Source organism: Pezoporus flaviventris, unplaced genomic scaffold (assembly GCF_033815535.1).
Source record: "Pezoporus flaviventris isolate CSIRO_AGI_PZ_B2104156 unplaced genomic scaffold, CSIRO_AGI_Pfla_v1 ptg000036l, whole genome shotgun sequence".
Taxonomy (NCBI): domain Eukaryota; kingdom Metazoa; phylum Chordata; class Aves; order Psittaciformes; family Psittacidae; genus Pezoporus; species Pezoporus flaviventris.
The window spans coordinates 27,433,540-27,456,911 of NW_026892584.1; the positions used below are offsets into that span (position 1 = coordinate 27,433,540).

General features: G+C 47.2%; 3 protein-coding genes across 12 annotated transcripts in view; 1 reads left to right on the forward strand and 2 right to left on the reverse strand.

Annotated features, from left to right (window-relative positions):
- POMT2 (protein O-mannosyltransferase 2) overlaps positions 1 to 3,838 on the reverse strand; it is a 29,613-nt gene extending 25,775 nt beyond the window's left edge. For 3 of the 4 annotated variants that reach the window (XR_009745152.1, XM_061463668.1, XM_061463669.1), the window contains exon 1: positions 462 to 649. Coding sequence is in view for 3 of the 4 variants with exons in the window: in XM_061463668.1 (XP_061319652.1) it covers positions 462 to 649 (188 nt within the window). In the remaining variant the exon portion in view is untranslated. Of the gene's footprint in view, positions 1 to 461; positions 650 to 3,684 lie in introns of those variants that run through there. The other variant, XM_061463670.1, reaches the window with a different exon arrangement.
- GSTZ1 (glutathione S-transferase zeta 1) lies at positions 742 to 9,613 on the forward strand. 3 transcript variants are annotated; one of them, XM_061463678.1, is made up of 8 exons: positions 752 to 868; positions 3,851 to 3,902; positions 4,625 to 4,692; positions 5,241 to 5,321; positions 5,797 to 5,922; positions 6,461 to 7,306; positions 8,555 to 8,604; positions 9,221 to 9,613. In XM_061463678.1, the coding sequence occupies exons 1-6, from the start codon at positions 848 to 850 to the stop codon at positions 6,797 to 6,799; spliced, it is 687 nt and encodes a 228-aa protein (XP_061319662.1). In that variant the 5' UTR covers positions 752 to 847; the 3' UTR covers positions 6,800 to 7,306; positions 8,555 to 8,604; positions 9,221 to 9,613. The 3 variants fall into 3 exon arrangements, with proteins under 3 accessions (XP_061319661.1, XP_061319662.1, XP_061319660.1); XM_061463676.1 differs by lacking the exon at positions 752 to 868 and adding an exon at positions 3,162 to 3,311; XM_061463677.1 differs by lacking the exon at positions 5,797 to 5,922 and having other exon boundaries at positions 742 to 868.
- Positions 9,614 to 10,580: 967 nt separating this feature from the next.
- On the reverse strand, positions 10,581 to 18,492 carry LOC133274461 (rab9 effector protein with kelch motifs-like). Of its 5 annotated transcripts, XM_061463671.1 has the most exons (13): positions 18,319 to 18,492; positions 17,849 to 18,025; positions 17,461 to 17,566; positions 16,842 to 16,969; positions 16,088 to 16,302; positions 15,219 to 15,242; positions 14,289 to 14,411; positions 13,573 to 13,760; positions 12,594 to 12,793; positions 12,187 to 12,278; positions 11,814 to 11,868; positions 11,028 to 11,125; positions 10,581 to 10,884 (listed from the first exon to the last, which is right to left on the reverse strand). In XM_061463671.1, the coding sequence occupies exons 1-13, from the start codon at positions 18,429 to 18,431 to the stop codon at positions 10,670 to 10,672; spliced, it is 1,734 nt and encodes a 577-aa protein (XP_061319655.1). In that variant the 5' UTR covers positions 18,432 to 18,492; the 3' UTR covers positions 10,581 to 10,669. The 5 variants fall into 5 exon arrangements, with proteins under 5 accessions (XP_061319655.1, XP_061319657.1, XP_061319656.1 ...); XM_061463673.1 differs by lacking the exon at positions 17,849 to 18,025; XM_061463672.1 differs by lacking the exon at positions 15,219 to 15,242.
- Positions 18,493 to 23,372: the final 4,880 nt, after the last annotated feature.

The following is a 23,372-nucleotide window of genomic DNA, read 5'->3' on the forward strand; positions in this document are numbered from 1 at the left end:
AGGCAGGGTCCTTTTTAAAGGGTTTGATACTGGCACTTCACAATCTCTAGCCTACCCTTTCGATTCCAAACTGTGGTAACGGGTGTTAAAAAGTCAGCCTGCAATCCACAGATCCCCAGAGATGCCTGTTCAGTAGTGGGCCTTCCCCCTGTAACACGTCCTGAGAGCAGCGCCGGGAACGGGAGCGAGGCCGAAGCCGGCAGCGGGCTGGCCAGAGAGCACAATGCTTCTTCACGGCCCTCACCGCCTGGATCCCGCCCCACCACCTGCCTACAGTAAACACGATCGTCTTCCCAGCTGGCCATGGCAGGGGCGGGGAAGCGGGGCGCAGGCTGGAAGCTGGGACGTGCTGGATGATCTCTGTTCTAGGGAGAGGCGGCAGACACCCACCCACAAACGGGCTTGGCCCGGCTCGGGCTAGGCCCGTTGATCCCGGGCACAGACCCCGCCCCGGCCCGTACCAGACGTGTGGCGGCTCCGCCAGGCGGTGGAAGCGGGAGGCGAAGCTGAGGAGGGTGACGAGGGCCAGCGCCGCCGGGCGAGCCGCTGCAGGAGGGGCTGCGGAGTGTGGCGGCAGCCGGCTGGGCTCCCGGAGCTCCCGCTGCCGCGGAGGGCCCGGTTCGGCCTGGCCTCTCCCCGCTGCCGGCATCAGCAGGGCTGTGCTACTCGCAGCACCGGGGCCGGGAGCGGCGCAGCCCAGGGTACGGAGTCCGGGGCGGGCGAACAGGCCGCGGGGCACGCATGGAGATGTAGTCCTGCAGCGGCAGCGGTCGAGCCCGCGGGCGAAGGGAGGGCCCTGCCGGGGCGGGGCCCACACTGCAGCACCCGCGGAGGGTCGGGGAGCAGGATGATCGCTGCCGCACCCAAGGTACGCGGCTTCTGCGCTCTCTGCGGAACGTGCCCGCCGGGCGGGAAGGGAGCGGGGTCTGTGGCTGGGCCAGAGATAGAGGAAGCGAGGCTTGGCGCGGAGGCGTTCTGGTCTGGGCCGGCAGGGCCGGGCCTTGCGCGGTGCGGGTTCTGCTGGCCCGGGCTGCCCGGGGTGGCGGTGACCGCGAGGCCTGCACCGCCTTGTACGGCGTCTGTTAAACAGGTTCGCGCAGTCCCGGCCTCACCCAGCTCTGTGTCTCAGTGGAAAGCAAGGAATTTGCCCGCACTCTAAATAAAACTAATGCTTTTCAAAGCAGTGGTGGTGGTTGCTTACAGTAGTAAGTTAACTGATTGTAGTAGTTGAGCTGTTAATGTCAACACCTCCTGAAGGGATACAGAAACCCATTCCTGCTTATGCCTTCTCGTTTTAACCCAGCATAATACAAGCACTGCCTTTCAGACACTGAAGTTTCCCCTGTGCAAGCCTCCAAGGAGCAGTTTTCTCCCTCGTGTCTCAAGAAACAGGTGAAAAAAAGATTTTGTGTTTCCAAGTGCATCCCAAATACAGGCTGGAAAGAGGCTGGTATCCAGAAACCATACTAAAGCAGACAGGTTTGGAAACCTGAGAGCTACACACACAAAGTTAAGGGTGTCTCTTCTGTCTTCCTCATCAGTGAAATGCATTTCCCAGATTTTTACTCAGGACTGGGACTTGGGCCCAAATTTTCCTCAGTGCAGCCCTGAAGTTGGAAGTGAAAGCAGAAATCTTAGTAGACATCAAGCAAATTTGTCCTCCTATCTTCCCGGTTCCAACCAGTCTAACCTGCAGCTTAAGGGGATTAACTCCGCTTAGAACCCCGTACTTCATGAGGTTGTAAGTGGAGACAGTTCTTCCCCATTACTTCCCTGGCCTGTGCTCAGCTCTTCCTCCAGGGAAGACTAGATAGAATGTCACTGTGTCTCAGCAAACCTGTCCACTGAGAACAAAACACTCATTGTCTGTAGTCTTTCCTTAGCTGATTGTTCTGTCTGTGGTCTGCCCTTCTGCAGGGAGCAAAACAGCATAAACTTAAGCAATCACTCCAGGCCCCAGCCTCTGGAGACACATTTCCCAGCTAAAGGATTAGTTGTTTTTCTGTGTTCTTTTTTGGTGAGATCCCTCAGGGCCTTGAAATCATAGAGCAAAGCAATTAGCTTAGCACAATTTAGCACAGGCTGCAAAAACAACAAAGAACACTAAGAGATCAGGATAAATGTCTCTGCCAGCTGAGAGGACAGAGTCTGAAACAGATGTGGTGAAGGACATGAGTTTCTGAGCTAAAAAAAAATCAGCAAGGTCCCCAGGGAAAACAAGTAAAAATAGCATGTCATGAATGCTCTGTGTTTCCCTTTTGATGTTACAGTTTATGTTTCTTTCCCTGCAGGCCAGCAGGCTGGACATTTGAAAATAAAAGGCACAGCTAAGATTTCTAATGCCCAGGTTCCAGAAGAAGAGAATTAAAGAAAACCAGTAAATAACCTTGTATATGAAAGTGGTGTCAATACTGGCATCACTTCCCTCCTCACTTAAAAGCCATTTCTCCAGTAAACTTCAACTACACTAATTTAATCAAATGCATACCTTGTTTAAAGTAGTTTGAACCAATCTACACTGTAAAAGAAGCATCAAGTTTACAGGGCACTGGAGCATAGAGATCCTCAGGGTGTCTCTGGTTTTCTGTTGACAAGATAGCCTGTCAGTGAGGATATCCCTTCCTTTTTCTGCCTTGCTGTCAGTCTCTGGTATCATTTCTATGCATTTTGGGACGGTGGAGATACAGAGAAAGAGACACGCATGAATACCAGTTTCCTGTGTGGAAAGAAGACAGCTTTGTATTATGCACAAAGTTGGCCTGGGAGCAGAGTAGCAGCCTCTCACAGACCTGCAACATAGAAAACCATCAGCACCTGCTAGTACTAATGGGAGGAGGGCTATAGGGGTAAAGGCAGTCCCTGTTCAGAGAGCTGGCAGTGGTTCCCTAGTAAAACAGAAATTCTGCATGTGGCTTCAGTTTCCGTGTTTTGTTTCCCAGGGCAATCTATATTTCTGCACTGGCAACTGCTGGGAACCTGACAGGCTCTTTAGATACCTTATTTGTTTCTGGACAAACAGCTAGGGAGATAAGGGTTGTTCCTAAATATGCTTCCAAACTCAGAGCTGGTTAATGGTTCTGATATCAGGACTGGGCTACAGCAGGATGTGGATGCAGCTGACTGCTGTTGCTCAAGATTGAATCTAACTGGCCGGTTTTTGTGTTCTGGGTGCGGATTTGTGAGCACAGTCCTTTCCCATTGGCTTTATGAGATAAACCTTCCCCCATTTCCACTGAGTTAAAAGGGAAAGTGAAAAGGTTGGTTCTATTTCGTGGAGTAGATTGCACGCACTGACCATGGCATCTGAAAAGGTGAGAGCTTTGACAAGGTGGTAGCGTCTGGGAAAGCTGCCTCAATGCTAGAGATAAAGTAGAGATGAATTGTGTGCCTTCTCGGCCTTAGTCTCAAACAGCAGGAGCTCTTCTTGTTTGGAAAGAGGCCTGGCCCTGCCCTCAATAGCTGGAAAAGCTGTCTTAATGGCACGCCAATGCTCAGTGCGGGTGCTTGTCACAGTGTGTGGGGAATTTGTTTCAAAGATCTAAGATGGGATAGAAGTCAGCAATATCCAGTAGGAACAAAGAGGAAAGCTTTGTAAGAAAGAATTCTAAGGACACTTGCGCACTGCTGGAAACATCAGGTGTAACTAAATATTCAGAGGGCCAACGTGAAAGACAGTGATATTACCTGTACACCCAAAACAGGAACAGCCACTTTCAGAAAGGAGCCTTCTCTCCCCAAAGCATTGTGCTTCTCTGTTTTACAGTTCTTGAAATGTCTTCTGTTCATGTGTTGTTCTGCTTACAAACTAGGGTGTTCTCACCAAATAACCACTCTATCTCTCTGTTCTCAGCCAATACTTTATAGCTATTTCCGAAGCTCCTGCTCTTGGAGAGTGAGAATCGGTAAGATCTAGTGATCTCTCTTTCGTTGTCTTGGTGCTTTTGCAGTATCCTCCCCTTCACTAATCTGATTAATCGATCACTTATTGAGAGAACAGCAAACATGAACCCGGAACAGTGAGGCACTTTCCCCAATGGGAGGAAAGGGAATGTCACACTTCACCTGGAACGGGGGCGGGGGGGGGGGGGAAAGGAGAATAGACAGGAGGGCTTTGTTCAGCCTGCAGCTAAGAGGGAAATAATTGCTTTGTAAAACCAATGTGATGCAGAGGGCTGTTTCTTCCACATTTTCTAGAGGGGCCCTGCACTTTGTTTTTACAGAGATAACTGCCTCAGACTCTGGTCTTGAAATTGCAAGGTCTTGATTGCTGAGCAGGGCTGGGAACGGTCCCTGTTTGTACTGAGACAAGCAACGTTTTGCAGGTGAGCACAGAGCTCCCTGCCTTCTCTAAGCCAAATCAGGACAGGCTGTGCTGCAAAGAGTGGCAAAGCTTATGCTGGAAAATGCACTTGTTTTACCAGTACTGATCTTTAGTGCTTTGGTCCTTTATTTGCCAGAGCACTAGCTTCTCAGTGGACTGAGGACACTTTTCTTGAAGGATAGGGTCTTTTTTGGTTTAAACACCATTCTTTCTTCACATGGAGATGGTAGCATTTCCCTGAGTCCGTTATCAATTAAACTGGTCTCTGTGCCTGTCTGAAGCTGTATACTCTGCTCTCCCTAGCACTTGCTCTGAAAGGGATTTCGTATGACCTGGTGCCAGTGAACCTCCTCAAGGATGGGGGGCAGCAGGTAAGGGTATATCTACCATTGCTTTATCCAGGGGTAGTGAACTTGGGGATCATGAGACGAGTTGCGATTAGCACTAGAAAGTTCACAGGCGAAGTCACTGAATTCCTCGCCGCTTCTCTGTAATTCATAGTTGTAGCCAGTTGAGCCTCTCAGAGGGCCTGCCAAAGGAAAGGGTGGGTTGCCAGAATAGATATTCCTCGGGGGGCCATAGTGGGGAGTTGTGCGCCTAGTAGCACCACCAGCATGATGTGCCAGTATGGGCTAAGATGAAGAACAGTAACAGTAATAATGACACTGCTGCAGTACCACCCATCCTGGGCTTGTATTGACAGTTTATCAAGAGGTAAGGAAGTCTGGCCCTGGATGCAGATCCCTGAGCCCCAGTGAGTTTGCTGGAGGCTATCAATACAGCTAATAGTACTGCAAATATTAATACTGAGGTAGAAAGAAAAGCCAGGTTAAAAAAAAAAAAAAAAACTGGGTTGGTTTAGAGAAAGAAAACACAGAAGAATTTCTTGTTGCAGTAATCTCAGGGTTTGTTTCCACAGTTTTCTGCTGAATTCAAGGCAGTGAATCCAATGCAGCAAGTACCAGCCTTGAAAATTGATGGCATCACCCTTTCTCAGTCGGTGAGTTACCAGCTACATCCCTGTTAACCGTTCAGTCCAGCCTGCTGCCCAGTCTGGAGGGGATGGCTCTGCCCCATCTTTTCCCTGCACACTCTCATTTGTGCATTGGAAAAGAGGTGTGATTTATGATAAACAAACCCACTTGGGGGCAGAAATAGCACATAGACTCTGCTGGGAAATTCCTGTCATGATGGTAAGCTCAATTCAGCTTTGGTTTGTAACTCTACTTTTCACTAAACAATTTATAGTCTGACTTAAATGGCCATGCCAGGTTTGCCTGAAATTACAGCTGGGCTAAATGACAAGAAGGCCACAAGTGGACATCAAAAGGGATATTCTGTTGCTTGGATCAGTAACAAACTTCATGAAAAAGCCGTTGTATTCTCTTGGATCAGCAACCCTTCCCCAGGTACTAAGAAAGTGAGCTTTTCCTTATCTTTCCAATAATCTCCCTTTACCTCTTTGTTAATTACAGCTAGCTATAATTCATTACCTAGAAGACACCCATCCTACCCCCAGGCTCCTGCCCCAAGACCCAAAGAAGAGAGCTCAAGTCAGAATGATTGCTGATCACATTGTTTCCGGCATTCAGCCACTCCAGGTATTGTCTTGTCATATCCGTGCAAATGGAAAAGCCAGGATGGGTATCCAGGAGTCTGCAATACCTCTGAAAAATTCAGTATCTTTAAATTGTTGCCAGCCAGTAGTGTGGCAGACCTTAAGACTGTTGGCAGATGAAGTCTCTGCTTAGCCTCTGCCTGATCTGCCAATGGCAACAATATAGTTATTTCCTGCAAAGAAAATCTGTAGCACCCCAGGGTTCTTTCCAGAAACAGCTGAACCCATATGGTTCCACTGCTGGGTCTACGATGTTTTAGGGGGAAGACAACTGACAACCCAAAGGGCAGAGGCAAAGGGATAGATACCCTGGCAGCTGTTACAGAAGGACAGTCCCAAATCAGAGGTACAGCAGGGTGCCTGATTTGGTGAGGGTGAGGTCAGGGCTGACCTAGCAGGCTGAACTCGGGCTGGGGGTTCAGACTTGGCAACTTATCTCCCTTCTCTTCCACTGGATGAGGCAGTGGGCAAGATCCTGCCAGCAGCAGTCAATCTAACCTTGAGATTGCTTATCTTTGCAGAACCTGAATGTCCTGAAACAAATAGGGGAGAAAAAAACTGAATGGGCTCAGAACTGCATTGCGTCTGGCTTTCAAGGCAAGTCCCATGTCCAAAAATATCAACTGGCTCTTCAAAATGCTGCACTGCTGGGGTCCTACTTTCCTCTACAAGCAGAAAAACAGATCTCCCTGGGCTGGTGCAGTGACGGCACTCTTCCTGCCCAGAGTTCCTTCCTAAGGATTGGTTGTTCTTCAAGCTCTCAGAGGAAAGGTGCTGTCCATAGGGTGCTTCCACTGCTGCATATGGAAGAGGGGAAGCCTGGGGTCATCCTATGCACCACAGCAGTTGATTGTCCGTGAAGCACAAGGGCTGACAGCACTTCTTTCCACCCAGCTGCTCCCAAACTAGTACCTTTTGCTTAAAAGTTCTGTCATGTCAATCTGTATTTATATGCTTTTGTAATCAGACAAAAGGTATCTGATGGCAAACTCCCACAGAATCTAGTACGTAGCACAGTATTTTTTTACCTCCCCAGGAGAAATAGGGTGCTTTTTGTTTCCTCAAAACCTTTTCCCACATGTGCTGCAGTGGCAGGCCCATCTTCTCTTCTGGACAGACCCAAACTGATCCTGAAAACTCCCATATTGTTGTAAGATTTCTGTTCCTTTTAGGCTCTGCCCCAAATTGCCCATTTTTCATACTCATCTTAGGATTAAAATGCCTTTGTTCATAATGCCCAGTGTGAAGGGTCTTTGGTGTCCCTTTCAAATGAGTTCCTAATGTCTCACACCAGTGTACCACCTTTCTTGACAGCACTTGAGCAGATTCTGCAGCACACTGCTGGGCACTACTGTGTGGGGGATGAAGTAAGTATCTGAGCAAACATTATAAACCACTGGAGAACTGACAAGCCCAGTATGTATTCCATAAAATAAGAAAGAAAATTAGTTGTGGAGACACAGCACAACCCCCTTCTGTGATTGGAGTTGCATGTGGTGCATTCACAGTAAGAAAAAGCTGCATGGATCCTACTTAGGCCATTACTGACTTGCAAATAGTTACAGAGATGTTTACTTGTCCCTGCCTGTAACCTGCTGATAGCCAGATTCTGCAGCTGTATCTAGGATCTGACTGCTACTAGAGGATGGGGAAACAGGTTATATATATTTCATCTTTAAGAGATCTGGAGTTCAAAGTGTCCTGTCATAAGGTCAAAGCTTGGCTCAATAAACAGGTTCATTTCTTAGCTCTGCTCTGTGGAACCTTTAACCAAGTTGTATTGTATTTTTCTGCACTGTCTGACCCATTCTAACATGGTCAGCTTTCAGAGCGCTCACATACAAGCTGTTCTGACCCTTGCCAAGCTAAAGGCCACTCAGACCTCTGTCCTGTTTGGTAGGCAGTTGGATCCTTTCTATAAGACCTAAGAAAAAAAAAAAAAAAGGAAGAGTCCCGCACTATCCTATGGTGCATAGGATTGTCTAGTAGGAACATTATGGAACTGGAGCCTTTGATAGGCAAAGGCTAATTACATGATCTTATGCTGGTGAAAGGCACCCAGGGCTTTGTGACATGGGGAGTAGGGTGAGGGCAGCTGCCTGTGTGCAGATAAGCAGTTAGCTGTACTGTCCTTGGTTCTTTTCAGATTGTGAGTCCCTGGGCCTGTGTCTGAAGGTGCTATCATGTATCATGTCTTGACATTGGCAGGAGCTGCCCGATACTCCTGCAATGCAAACAAGCAAAATTTACTCATCTTTTCCCAGTCATGCAGACTTTCCCCTCCTTCCATCACCTTCCTCTGCAGCTTGTCAGCAGACTTGTTTACTCAGAGGCAGTTGCCATAGAGCATCATGTCCTCAAGGTTGTCATGATCAGCTGGTAAATGTGAAGCTCCCTAAAGGCTAATGGGTTTTTCTACTAGTGACTGCTATGAAGTTCCTTTCCTTGTACCACTGTCATGTTATTAATGCTAGATTAAAGAACAAGATTGTCATGACAGCTCCTCTGTACTGGCTAATACCATAATTTCTATCCTGCTCTCAAAGCCTGCCACCACAATGAAGAATGACGGAACAGGCTCATACTCTGACGCCTTTTCTCTGCTACATTTACAGGTTTCAATGGCTGATCTGTGCTTGGTACCTCAAGTTTTCAATGCCGAAAGGTAAGTAAGGCTAAGCTTGAGGAACTCTTCAAGGGCACCTACCCCTTGTCCTGGGCTGTCAGAGTTTACCTTCTGCACCTTGTGCCTGTTACAAAAGCATTCCTCCTGCCTGCCCTATCCAGTTATGGATTCTTCTCTGCATTAGTTTTACTATGCCATAAATACTGTCTCTTTTGGAAGTTCTTGGAAATAAGGAGCTGTGCTGTCTTCTCAGAGGCCCTTGGGGGAAACCTGATCTGTATCCTTAGGAAAGTTAAGGTTTCCTGCATTGCCATGTCCTCTCTCCCTGTTTGCCCTACATTTATACACTGCACAGTGGGGAAATATTAATCTATTTGTTGAAAGCCTTAAACCTATGCACATAGTGGTTGCATGATTTCCAGGAAAAGCATAGTGCCTTCTTACCCTGTGCTGCACACTATGTAAAGCCCAGTGATGATAGAAGATCTAGCGTCTGGTTTTAAACCTACAGGGATGAACCTTTTCTCTTAATGCAAATGTACATTTGCATTGTAAGATTCTTCCATGCTGGGAAGACACAGCACACTGCTCTTCTGCTCACTGCTGCACTGGCTATCCAACTCATAGTTCATCACAAATTCTTTTCCCTTTGCAGATTCAAAGTGGACATGGGTCCTTATCCCACAATAACTAGAATAAACAAAGCTCTCCTGGAGTTAGAGGCATTCAAAGTAAGCCACCCATCCCGGCAGCCAGATACTCCTGCAGAGCTACGAGCTTGAAGTCCTGTCCTACTCATTAAATCAAGTAAGCTGGAGTGTCAAAGAAGAAAACAGCTACAGCTTGAGTAGGACTTCAGTGCCATCAGGAAGCCCTAGTACTATTGCCTCACTTTCATTTGGTTGGGAAGAAGAACAGACCTAGAAGTAGCCTGGATGACATACAGGAGCTATGCCTGTGCTGGAAAGCTTGCAGCTACTTCTGGCTATGTTTTTTTCTATCTGATGTATCTCCATGGAGCAGATTAAACCAGAAGGATTCATAATTATCACAAGTTCCCTTTGTATGGCTTTGAGTTGGGGAATGTGGCCACAGAGAGCTGTGAGGTATTGCGCCAATTCTGGACTCCCCATGGGACTTCTTTACTGTCTACAGAAAGCACATCAGGGAACCAGTGTAACAGTGTGCTGCTAATCTAGTAGGCCTGCTTGTCACTGCAGCTGCTGCAGAGCTATGGCATAATCAGCAGTGGATATAATGGATATAAATAGAGCTAGTCTCCAACAGGAGACAGCTTAATCCTAACCCTTGTTGGGTCTCACGGGTCTTGCAAGAGCAAACAGTCGGCAACTCTGCCACCCCTTGCAATGACAAGTAAATTACTACCAAGGACAATTGATTTGTACCGCTTATGTCTAGCGGCAGTCTTGTGGAATTTATAATAAAAGGTCTCTCTAGAGCAAAGCTAGGTGGTTGTGCCACAGCTGGCAAGACACAACCAGCTCTCTCCCATACACTGAAAATGATAGCATTCTCTTCCTTTTACCATCCTCAGACACTGCACTAGGTGTTTTCCTAACACTGTTGCAGGCTATTGCCCAAGGGAATTCTATCCCAGATTTCCTCCAAACCAGAATCATGCTTTTACCTCACTGTGAGGACTTTTCCAAGCAGCAGGTGTAAATCCCATTGCACTCATCCCAAATAAAATCTGAGTTACCTTCAGAGCTGGAAGCATCCTGGGAATTCCAGCTCCAAAACCTGTAGGGCAAGAAGAGAAACCCAGAAGCATGTGACTGTGTTCCTCTGCAGACTCACCTCAGATCCCACTGAGTGTTTTAACACCCAAGCCCACATACCAAAGCCAGGGACATCAGAGGGGATTTCTGCCAGTCCAATGCTGGCTTAGCTACCCTAAGAGGGAAATACCCACAGCCTTCAGAAAGGCTTTACAAACCCACAATCTCTTGTGTCATGAGAGCATTCACCTACATACAGATACTTGGACTGCCACATTGCTTGGACTCATTTATTGCAGTCCATGTCTGTATTCAGGCTGGTGAAGAGCCTTTGCTGTTCCAAGGCTTATTCTGGGTATTCTGCATTATCCTAGGTCCAGCTGGATCTTGACTGTGGTGTTGTAAAAGGTCCCGACACAGTTGGAGCCCCCAAAGACCAACACTGTGTGCAGATTGTGCTCCTTTTTATTCCCCTTGTCCACATCATTCAGGGAGGCAGGAGTCAGGTCAAGCAATGTATGGCCAGCTCGGGGCACAGAGCAGAGGTCATGGTGGATCACCGTGCTCCATGAAAGAGTATCTGAAAGAGAAAGGGCTATCAATATTGACAAGCCCATTCCTAGTGCAATGGATGAAACAAATGGACCAGACTAGGTGTTCAGAAACATCACTGCAGCCCATAGTCAACTTCAGCTGAGGAAACGGGTAGGGAGAGTCACTCACCTAGGTGGAAGACAAAGGCATCCTGCAGGGCTCCCGTGGCATTGCAGCCTCCACTGATGAGAACCTTCTGGCTGGACACAGCCAGAGCTGCATGAAAACTGTGACCAAAGCAAAGCCAAAGGCTGACTACAGCATAACCTGCTGGGGTTTTCTCAGTCAGCAATGGGTGGGGGGGACATATTTCAGCAGGAGGGTGGGGGCTTTAGCTGAAGAATGAAAGTTTATTTCTGCTTCTTTTCTGCCCTGATTTGCTGAATAACCCTGAAAGAGTTGTTTGTTTGCCTCTGCAGGTCAGGCCATAATCAAGCTTGAAAAGCTCCTCATTATCTCAAAAGGAGCTATCAAAACTCCTATGTTTTTGCTCTGTGGAGTGCAACAGCAGGCTAGCTGGGCTTTGGTATGATTTAGATTATTGTTCTAGTGGGCAAGGGCTTTAGGAACAGCATAGTCCTAGTACAAGAGTTTCTCCCTCTCTGTGTGTCTGTTGTACCCCAGGTACTGTGGAGACCAAACAGCAGGCAATACACTTCACTAGCACATGGCAGAAAACTTCTCCTAGCCTGAAAGGAGAGGAGACTAGGGAGCCTAAGGGGTCTGTACCCCCCAAACCCTACAGGCACCAACTAGGATAGCACAGGAATTTCTGGTCCCACAGCAGAGGGGCCATCCACTGTATTTTGACTAGTGGGGTAGATACACAACTAGATCTGATCACAAGCACCATTCAAACCTGGCTTCAAAAAGGACAGAGAAAGAAGATAGTTTCTATCTGCAATAGGATCTTACCAACGTGCAGAAGGCTGTCCTGTGAGGAGAGGGACTGGTGTGTACTCCATGAAACCTGACAGCCAGGGGAAAGGCAGGTGAAATGTCAAAAAAATCCCAGCCTCATAACTAGACAAAACCTTCCATAATCCTTCACATCAGCAACCTGCCTTATTACCCAGCTTCTTCCAAAAACACAGCTTCTTGTTTTTCCCATTCCCTCCCCTCACACCACAGGAAGGTGTTTTGGCTGGTTGGTTGGGTTTTTTTACCCCATAGTTTTCCATCTCCATTGTCTACTCAGTTTTTATAATGTCAATGGCACCTCCCCATCTAGCATGCCTCATTCCAAGTCCCTGCCTTAGAACAGCCCTTCCCAAGGCAGCCGTCTTACCCAGATCTAGGATGTGCATGTCACTGAGGTAGAGAGAAGCCCTCCGGCCCCCAAAAATCAGTAGTTTGTTCTTCAGTAGAGTAGCTGAATGCCTGGGCAGGGAAGCAGCAAGTGAACAAAGCATCTTTAGCAGTTCCCAAAACCGATGTTTCAGCCTTTGCTACTGCTGTTGGGCTGCCTGCCATAGCTTCAGTCTACACCTGCCTCTACTGCCCAAGGACAGAATCCCATCAGGATTCATGACAGGAGGTACTGGGAGTCACATTGCTCAAAACATAGCCCTATCTTAATAAGAAAACAGTGGAGAACAATCACGTAAATATTTAGGAAATTACACTGGTGTGGGAGGGAAGGTGAGCAGAGGTTTCCTGCTCTATTTTGGAGGGCTGGAATAAGAGCACTCTCACCCAAGCCTAGGCAGAGGCTTCTCCCCTTCCGAGATGGGCTGATACCAAATTTCATGCTCTGGATTGAAGATATAGAGCACATTGCTGCAGGGTCCAACTGCCATCGATGCCTTCTGGGGGGAAGTCCCTCCAAAAACAAAAAGCTCCTTGCAGTAGATAGTTGCACTGTGGTAAGTGAGCACTGGCATCCTCCCTTTAGCCTGGAGAAAGTTTAACATACATTTGTTACAAGAAGTGTATTATTTGCTGCATGACCTGTAGGAAAGGGGTCATGCAGTGAGTTGGGCAAGTCTCAATTTTCACTGTATTGAACTCTTAGGCCAGATCTTTGCCACAGAGGTAGGCAGTACATCATTTGAGTACTCTGCACCACCAGAATGCTCTGATGGAAGAAGGAACATAACTTCCTAGCCCAGCTTCCTCAGAACACATCAGAGAACTGAATGAACTCATCCAGGCTTATTCTGTAAAAGCCACCTTCTGACTTAGCCAGGAAAGAGACAGATAGTCCCTTGCTAATGAGGCTCCCTGCAAGGACATGACAGCAACTACAGAGCTCTGAGCAGTTCCTGTGCTTAGAGCAGTCCCTGTGCTTAGAGCAGTCCCTGATTTGAGATCAGCTTTTCACCTCAGCGTCCAGCACAGCTCTCAACAGCACCATACAAAATAAGAGGCCATTTCCCTCTGACACTCATACAGAACCTTCCTCCCACAACCTCAGTCAGACACAGCACTCTGCAGCAGCCATTTTTTCACCTTGCTTCACTCATTGTAGGCACAGCCCTTGGTTTCTGCCAAGCTTGTAGCCTTTCAACATAGCCTTTTTATATCTGTCAATCCCAACTAAGCAGCTCAGACGACCTGCAGGAGCAAGGGACCAAGATTACTGGAATAAGGATACGGGCATATCGATTGCCACATTCAGGCAGGTCCTGCCACCCCTCCTGTGCTCATGTCTTGGAAGAGCTGCAGTACTTACAGCAACAAGGAGCCATTTCCAAGTGACTGTGTCCAGAATGTAGATGCTGCTGTTGGTTTTGCCCTCCCTTATGCCCCCGAAGATGTAGATACGCTTGGTCTCTGGGTCATAGGTAGCTGTGTGTCCATGCAAGCACAATGGCATGGCATTCTGTAGCTGGAAACCCACTGGAAGCCAGAAATCACTGTCTGTGGAAGCAAAACCAGATAAATGGTGTAGGAGTTCAGAGATGCTCTTGATTTCTCCAGATTTAAAGAACATGTCATAAAATCTGTACTCAAGATCCTGCTCCCTTCATCTCCTCCTCCCCTTTGATTCAGGGTTAGAGGAGACTCTTACAGAAATGTTTCTGTGTAAATAATGCAGGAGAACACTCACTAGGTGGGGAATAGTAAGGTGGAAGAGAGGATCAGTGAGATGCAGAAAGGTGAAAGGCACTGGAATGGTATTTCATGATTCTCCACCAGTAACCGCACATAGACTGTGTACCCTTTAAAATTCACCCAGCTCTTTCCAGAACTTATACCTTAGCTCCTGGAAGGCTCTCACACACAACTCCACAGCTTCTCATGGCAGCCTATATTGTCAACTCAGCCTGCTGACCCATGTTAGGAGATGTAACACCTTTGCACAAACCCCTGAGTACCCCTCCCACCTGCATGAGTTGTCTCAGGTCCCACTGCTCCCATTGCTTTTGATAGCCCTGAAGTTCCCACCAATTTCCATCTTCCAGAGTGCATCCTTGCAGGGCTGCTGATCAACACCTTCTCCACCAATGAGAACAGCTGTCCCCAGGTCACTGAGGCACATGGCATGGCACCACCGTGGGCTGGGACTGCCTGGAGAGGGGAGAGCACAGGGCTGAAATCAGTCAGGTGAGACACCCCCAGCTCCCTTTCCTGCTGGGAAAAACAAGGCAGCTGGAGGCTTCGAGGGCAGAAGCGGGAAGGCAAGGGCCTCACGTCACTTCCTTCTGGTGTGGCAAGAGACAAAGCTGCCTGAGGAAGATTTGCTATTTGCTTTGGGGAAGAATTGCCTTACAAGGAGAGATGTCACTGGCAGAGGGAGCCAACAGAGAGCCTGCCTGTATATATGAGGACACATACAGGCTGCCACTTCAGACAGGCTTGCATGCCCCCCATCGGCTACCTAACCCCACAAGGAATATCCCAGTTGTGCTACCCCCTGTGTTACTCCTTGTGAGGGAGAGCTACCCATGGACAGCTTGTTAGTTCCTAATATACAGAACTGGAAGCCTGGAGCTGCTTCCAGGGATATTCCTCCTACTACTCTGTTCCTCCTTATTTCCTCTCCCAGGGCCCTGTGGTTGGCTGAGCAACATAAAACCACTTTCTAATCAAGGTCTATTCCACATCTTATCCTTTACCTCAAAGTACTATGAACCCAGAGGTGTGACTGAGATTCAGAGGACCTACAGAAACATCCTCAAGAGCCTGACAGTACTTGAATCGCCTGTACTGAGGGTAATTGCATGGAGAGGAGGAGCATATACATATACAACCTACTTGTTATTCTTGATTACTGGGGAGACAAAGGATGAAGCACAAGAGGCTTGTGACATTAAAGGGAATAGCATCACCGAGTGGCTGAAAAGACAAACCAGGGTCTAGAAACCAGATCCTCACCTTGCAACTCCTTCACTGACAGATCTGCAGAGGAAACACAGAGATGGCCCCATAAAGAAAGCAGTCAGCAGACATACCATGGAAAGTGCTCAGCTCATCAGAAGAAATGCAGAAGTAAGAACACGGCACATGTCCTTTGACTACTATTTTGCTGTCACGACTGCATTTTACCCCTCTGATGGAACCTCATTTTTCCACTTCTCACACTGCCTACAGTGGAAGCAACTATGATGGAGCTGTATTTGCCCCTGTGAGAAGCAAGACAAGTCACAAAGAAGTCACTTCACATGGGGCCCACTGTGTTGTCAAATGTTTACACACCAGCTTGGTCAAACCCTGGAGCTGACTTGGAATTCACACTCCATAACCTAAAACTTTTGTTCCCAACCCCTTGGCAGCTTCCCTTCTCACTGCTGAAAACTCAGTACAATTATACTAATGATATATATATTCCTTTCCATATGTTTCATACTTTAATAATAACCAATGCTGATAGTAGGGGAACAAAGGTGCCAATTGAAAGGTTACAGGATGTTACAGTATTTAACTTTCTTGTGCCTCAATTTACTCTTTTGTAAATGAAGGGTAACTATACTTGCCTTCATTTACAAATCACTTTTAATCATGTGAAGAGAGAGGCATATTATGTTAGCACTAATAGTATCCCGTGTTCCATTTCTGGCCTTTTCCCAATAGGCAAAATTCATCAAGAAGTTTATCCAAGACCAAGGAGCATTCTCAGTATTTCACAAGCCAAGACAGAGAAACCCATCTTGCCTTGGGCAAAGGCTAGGAAGCTGTTGACCAGCAGCATTAATAGATCATTCAGACAAGACCTATAAAATAAACCTGGAAGCTGCCAGAGTTACCTTCTTCATCAAGATCTCTCTCAGATGCTGTGGGTTTAAATAAAACTTTCCTGGGCTTCTTGAGGTGGGCAGGACTTTTCCTCCAGGCCTCACTGGCTTCCACTTTGCCAGATGGTGGCTTCAGGGCACAGGGTACCGCCAGGGTCCTCAGCAGTGGGCAAGCATCCTTCCTCCCAGGCCTGGATGCTCTAGCAGTTACCTCTGAGCTCTGACTCCTAACCTGTGATAAAGAGTCCCAGTTAAATCAGCCCTGAAGAAAAAGACCTGAGAGGCTAATGTAACTTTTCTGCTCCTGGGCCAGAGATTGGTTTCATGTGGTGGCTGTCTTCAGGCTCTTCTTCCCATTGAGTCTTAAGGGCCAGTATACCAACCATTTCAGCCAGCAAATACATGCTGAGCAATGCAGCTACATGCTGCTACATGCCCAGTGGTCTCCTTTCAGACTGCTGGTTGTGATGGGCACAGCTAACACAAGGCAACTGGAAATGCTGAAAGGCCATCTGTGCTAGGAGTAACTAGGCTGATCAACCATCCCACCAAGGACTGTTAAATTCCACCCTTCCAAAGGCATTCCTATGGAGAGCATCACTTTCTTAAACACAACTTAACCTTTGGTTTCAAAACTTGCTTAGCCAGGTTTCCACTGAGAGAGTGGCAACAAGTGTTTCTGCTAGACATCAACTGAGCAGCTATGAATGAGGGAGGAGATAGCAAGGAGAGGGTGAAAAACCAACAGAAAGGCTCCAGGATACACGTAACTGCAGTAGGATCCTCCAGGTCCTGGCCAAAGGGCTTCTCATCTGCTGGAAGCACTGGAGACTGTGTGATCTCTGGGACAAGGAAGGGGTGGACAGGTGTACTGCTGGAAACACCTCGGAGCAACTGCAGCAGAAACAAAGACATTGAGAATAGAAGGACGCACCAAATGCACTGGCCACCATCCACAATGGGTGAGCAAAAAGATGTCTTGCAAGGAACAGATGTGCTGCAAGGGAATAGCCCAGCTTTCATCTGCAGAATAAACAAGGGAAAACAAAGCCAGCCACTGGAAGATGCTGAACCCAATGGCTTCAGCGCAAGGTAAAACAACCGCAGATCCAGCAGGGAGTGGAACAGGAAGTGAATTGCTCTCTGCTACCTATCTCCTGCAACACAAGGTGTTTTGGCAAAGCTGTGTTTAGGGAATAGATCTGAAGCACCACAGAGGGTTTAGGTTCAGCACAGACATGCATTAACAGATCCATGTTTGGTGGCTCTGCCTCAGAGTAGCAAAATGAAGGAAAAGGAGAGGATATGAGAGGAACTTCTGTAGCTCTGAGGTGACAATATTGGGGGCCCAGGGCAGGAACAGAGGAGGGGATCAGTTATTTTACCTGTCCATTGACAGTCAGGACAAGCTTCGCAGAGTTGCCTTTGTCCATCTCTTCCAACGAGGCCATAAAAATATCCGTTCTCCAGTCACCTTCCCACACCAGAGACCTGCAGAAGAACCATGGGTTTTCAGCCCACAGGTGACACTCACTAGAGGAAAACTCCTGCTCCCACACTAGCTGGTAAAACCCCAAAGACAAAAAGAGACCTAGCACTGAAAGCAGCCAAAAGGAAGCTGAAAGGATCACTTGAAAGAAACACTATGGTGGAGGACTGACAGGCCTGAGCAGCTCTGGGACACCACCACCAGAACCAGGCAGCACCACAGAGCAGAATGCCTGTCCAGAAGACCCCTCCTGACACCCCGGCAGCACCAGCTCCCGCCACAACCTGCGGGTGGGCTGCAGCGTGCCAACCCGCTGCGGGGCGATGCCTGGGGACACCAGCACATCCACCGCGATGCTCGTGTCCGGGGAGTAACAGCTCCAGTCTCCCAGCCCGAACACCACCAGCTGCTCCGGCAGCGGCAGGGGCAGCCAAGCCTGGAAACCCATCTTGCTGGATTGGCTGCGGGGGGAGAAAAACAGCAGAAAACTGAGATAATCATCAAGGAGTAAAAAAGAAGGTAAAAAAAAAAAAAATATCTGAAAAGGCTTGAAAATATGTTTATGCCGGGGGAGAGGGCAAGGAGGGTCTTAAAGAGGAAACCGCGCAGGGGTGCAATGAAGAAAGTAACTGGCAGCCTGGGAAGGGAGTGCAGCCATGAGCTGGGGCGGCGCAGTCACGGGCAGCTCCACAGCCGAGGTGAGGCGCGCAAGGCCCACCGCTCCCAGGCGCTATGCGGAGGGGTCGGTCCGCACCCGCTCAGCCGCACCGGCGGTTCCTGCAGCGCCCACAGCACGAAGAAGGCGAGGCCGCCCTCCGGGGCGCTACCCTGTGGCCCCGGCCGGCCCCGGCGGCAGGCAGGGAGCATGGCAATGAGCGGACGCGCCGGTAGCGGGATGCAGCCATTAAGGCTCCGCGGCGCAGCTGGGGGCGGCCGCCAGCCACCTGTGAGCCCCTGCCGGCCTTAGGAGCGTCCGAGTACTGGGGTGTGGTGCGGCAGGGGCAGGCCTGGCTGCAGGGAGGAGGTCGGGCGACTAAGGCCAGCTGCTCTGGCCATCCTAAAACAGGGCTGCTCTCATCTCCGTAACGAATTACGGTCATTTCTAGAGCCCGGGGCACACATCAGTTTCCAGGGAGGGACAGCTTGTTTGACAGTTCCTAAGTGCGCAGTGACGAATGGAAGCTCTCAGGGATCGGTACTGGGACCAGTGCTGTTCTTTGTCAGTGACATGGACAGTGGGATTGAGTGCACCCTCAGCAAGATTTCCAGCAACATCAAGCTGCGTAGTGTGGTCAGCATGCTGCAGGGAAGCAATGTCATCCAGGGAAACCTGAATAGGCTTGAGTGGTCAGCCCATATGAACCTCATGAAGTTCAACAAGGCCAAGTGCAAGGTCCTGCACCCGGGTCATGTAATCCCAGGCACAAACAGAGGCTGGGTGGAGAAGGGCTTGAGAGCAGCCTTGAGGAGAAGAACCTGAGGGTACTAGTGGAGGAAAAGCTGGACATGAGCCAGCAATATGCACTTGTAGCCCAGAAAGCCAACCGTACCCTGGGCTGCACCAAAAGGAGCATGACCAGCAGGTCAAGGGAGGTGATCCTGCCCCTCTGCTCTGGTGAAACTCCACCTGCAGTACTGCATCCAGATCTGGGTCCCTCAACACAAGAGGGATGTGGCCTGTTGGATGAACCGAGTCCAGAGGAGTGTCACGAGGACTATCAGAGGGGTGGAGCATCTCTCCTATGAAGACAGGCTGAGACAGCTGGGCTTGTTCAGCCTGGAGAAGGCTCAAGGGAGACCTTATAGCAGCCTTACAGCACCTAGAGCCCTACAAGAAACCTGAGAGGGACTTTTTACAGGGGCATGTAGGGACAGGACAAGGGGGAATGTCTTAAACTCGAAGAGGGGAGATTAAGATTAGATATTAGGAAAAAAATCATTACTGTGAGCATTGTGAGGCACTGGCAGAGGTTGCTCAGAGAAGCTGTGGCTGCCCCATCCCTAGCAGTGTTCAAGAACAGGTTGGACAGGGCTTTGAACAACCTGGTCTAGTGGAAGGTGTCCCTGCCTGTGGCAAATGAGTTGGGACTAGGTGATGTTTACAGTCCCTTCCAACTCAAGCCGTTCTATGATTCCGTGGAAGGATGGCTCCAGCTACAGGTCATCATTTCTCATTTTGACCAGCAAGTGCTTCCTTCAGTCTTCATAGTAAGATAAAGTTGATGGGCAAGCAGCTATGAAGAGAAAACACTTTTCTGTAGATAATTTAATCAGTACTTGGTAACTGAAGATATGTTATTAATCTTTCAGATTAAAAGATGACATAATGGAAGAACTAGCTATAGGGAATCTCTGCAATTGGTGATGACAAGTACCAATATGAAGCACTGGAGGGTAAAGCATTCAAAGTATCTGTGTCTATTATATGAGCTTGGCTACTTGCATGTTCCAGTCCAATTCTTCAGGCATTCAGTATACTCTCAAGCATTGGAGAATTTGAAGAATTGTCTGGAACCATCATCACCAGCTGACAACAGAACATTTTCCTATCCATCAACAGCCATAACATCTGGTACACTGCAAAGTACATTTTGAGTATGTGCTCCCTCTTTACTGATAAAACCAGGTTTAATTTTATTCTTGGTTTGTTGGAAAGGCTGTAGTTCAGTTTTTCGTATCAAGACACACACTTGTTTTAAAGAGAAGACCAAGTTCTTGGTTGCATAGTGAAAAGTTTATTTAAAGGGAATAAGTTCCAATATACTTTTACAAAACAGCCACAACACATCAAATATAAACAGTACAAACCAAGCTTAGAAGGAATACAAGCATGCTACAAATGTAGCCTTCATCTGTGCCCCTCAGCAAGAGGTTCAGTGCCAAATTTTGTTGAAATAGCTTCTCCTCCATTTAAAGCTCCTATCTTGGGAGGCCATGAAGAGCAAACGGTTGGTGCCGAGATCTCAATTTTGAAATCACAGGACATCAAAAAACATTCACATCACATAGGTAAGACTGACAACCATCACAGTTCACAAGGATATAGGTCTGAAAAAGGTATGATGAGCTTTGCAAGATGTTCCGCATTGAAAGATCTATGTGAGCAACTTGGAGCAGTGAGTTGAGAGCATGCTGCTTCCCTCTGAGGAGAGCAGTCACCAGAGCATCCTGAAGGTTGCCAGGAAACCATTTTCAGCTATTTATAATTTCCAAACACAGCTCCTAAACTGCGAGGTCATTATTTGGCAAAGCCTCCTTAGCCCTCAGCTTTATGGCTGGCATCCAGCTTCTTGCCCAAGGGACTTAACTCACCAGTCCAGATGGGTTTAAACCAGATAGCCTCACTAATGGCTCGCAAAATTCTTGCTCTCTCCCTGCCTGATAAAGGGTACATTTCTTGTATGATTCTTCTGAGAAGGCAACATGTAAAATCCAGAATGGAACACAGAAAAGCCAAGGGGAGTCAGACCCACTGTCCACCCAGCCTGATGTTGTGTCTTTAGCTCCAACAGCACCAGTGTTTCAGAATAAGTTGCCAGAGACTCTTTGGAGGCAAACGTGGAATAACCCCACAGAAAATTCTCCTGGCAAGACGTACTTGAACACTGCAGATTTATGTACCTTCTAAAGCTTTATTAAGTTACATCAAATTAATTTATTTAGGTAAATGACTTAGCATTTTGACTCCTGCTAAACTCCTGGCTTCTTTCAGTCTAATTAACTAGCCAGTCACGATCAGTTCTCAGTTTTTCATTCTACCCATTGAGATATTCTCAGTCATATATGTGACATTGTCACATCCAATATCTTCCCAGATATGAGGAAAGGAGAAACAGTCTTTCCCTTCACACTTGTAGAAAAAAAAAAAAAAAAACCTCACCTTTTTTGCTCTGGTCTCTTACCCAGTCTCAATATACATAAGCACACACCACTCAGTGCTGAATTCTGACACTCTTTTTAGAGAAAATAATGAATGGCCACAAGGAATGCTTTTCTGTGGCTATCTAGTGTTCCTCTGGTCCTCAGGTTTACCATCACTATATCAAAAGGAGTAGTCCTCTGGTGTTCCTTGGTGTATGACAACAGCTTATGATTTTAGAAGACAAAGATCTTATGGCACCAGGAAACTCAAACCACCATTTTATGACTCAACTTACAGCAACAAGGCAGTCTAATGAAGAGCTTAAATCTCCAGGAAGAGCCCATAGGGCTCTCCTTGCCTGATTTTAGGACGCATCTCCCTTCTACACAAATGGGAAAAAAACCCAAGGAGAAATCCCTTGGACTAATGACATCTATGGCTCTTATTTCAGACATGCTCCTTGCTCCTAAGGCACCTTGTGATAAATCCTCTGTACAGTGGCTTTAGTAGGGATAATGAAACAAGAAGGAAGAGTATAAGCAGTGGGGTAAAAGTGAACTTATTTAGGGATTAATTCCATACCCTAATTCCCCACATGAATCAGTAAGTCTTTCAGCAACTAGGCATTTAACAAGGTTCATCTCTAACCCACCTCACCAGGTCCAGCACCACAATAACTGACCCACTGCAGGCCACAGCTGAAGGTTACAAGCACACATGGTTACAAGGAAATGAGTGCATACGGTAGAGCAAAAATGAAAAGTATGTTGCTGTCTTTACACTCAGTTGCATAGAAACTTCACTTTCTTCTTAGCTCCTGAAGTCAGACAACTAAGCTCTCTCTTTTACGCATTTTCACCTTACCTGTTCATGTAAGTGGCTCATTACCAATAATCAATCTGACACCAATATCCTTTCACAAGAGTCTATGTTACAGGCCTCCAAAGAGTTTGTGAGTAAATTAAATCAGTACAAGTGGCCCCTGATTTAAGCGATTTTTCACTCTCCTCAGTAAAACACATCCCTTTTAAACTCCTGCTGCTACATTACACCTAAAGAAAAAAAAAAACACACCAAAAAAACAAACCCCAAAAAACCCAAACATCACACAAAACCAACAACGACGGAGATCTTATGACCCCTGGCATAAAAAAATGCCCAACAGATTGTACCCATTGTTATAAATGAACTATTATACAATCTAATTTTTATGCAAGTCCTGCACTACATGACTGGCATATCTCTGGCTGAACACGTAGACCTTATTTCTAGATCTAAATTATACTCAAAAGAAACTCAAAAATGGAAAACAATTTTGTGTTTTCACAAAAGCAAACCCAAAATGCAAAGAAGCTTCTTCCTTGATTTAACTTTTTTGATTTCTCAACAATACACAGGGAGAAGAAACACATTTAAAAAACCTATCTGACATCTTCTTTCCATGGAAACAAGGAAGGAATTTTCCCTTCTCAAGGATTAATTTCCCTCTCTGAATTGCAACTCCCTTTTTAATTAATTTTTCTTTCTAGACCCAAAGTCTAGTTCCAAAAGTCTGTGAATAGAAGGGTTTCCATCACTGCCTCAGCCAGATAGCAGGGTTGGATACAAATCCAGGAGATCCACCAAGCAAAAAAAGAAGGCATGAAAAGTAAGGTTACTTGTCTGAACCAACAATGGATTTGATTTTTAATGGGAATGGCTGCTATTAATCACTAGCCACACAGACAAACTATTGGATTTATCAGAAATTAATGAAGACTATAGACCCTTCCAAAGAAAAGTTGTCACTTGCGTAATGAATACTATCTGAATACCTGAGAAACAACATACTCATGTAATGCAGAAATTAAAAAAGCACAAGCAAAAAGAGGAATTATTCTGTACAACTGTGAAGCTTCTGTTTCCTGCAGATGAAATACTCTGTGCCTAAAACTATCTTATGTTCA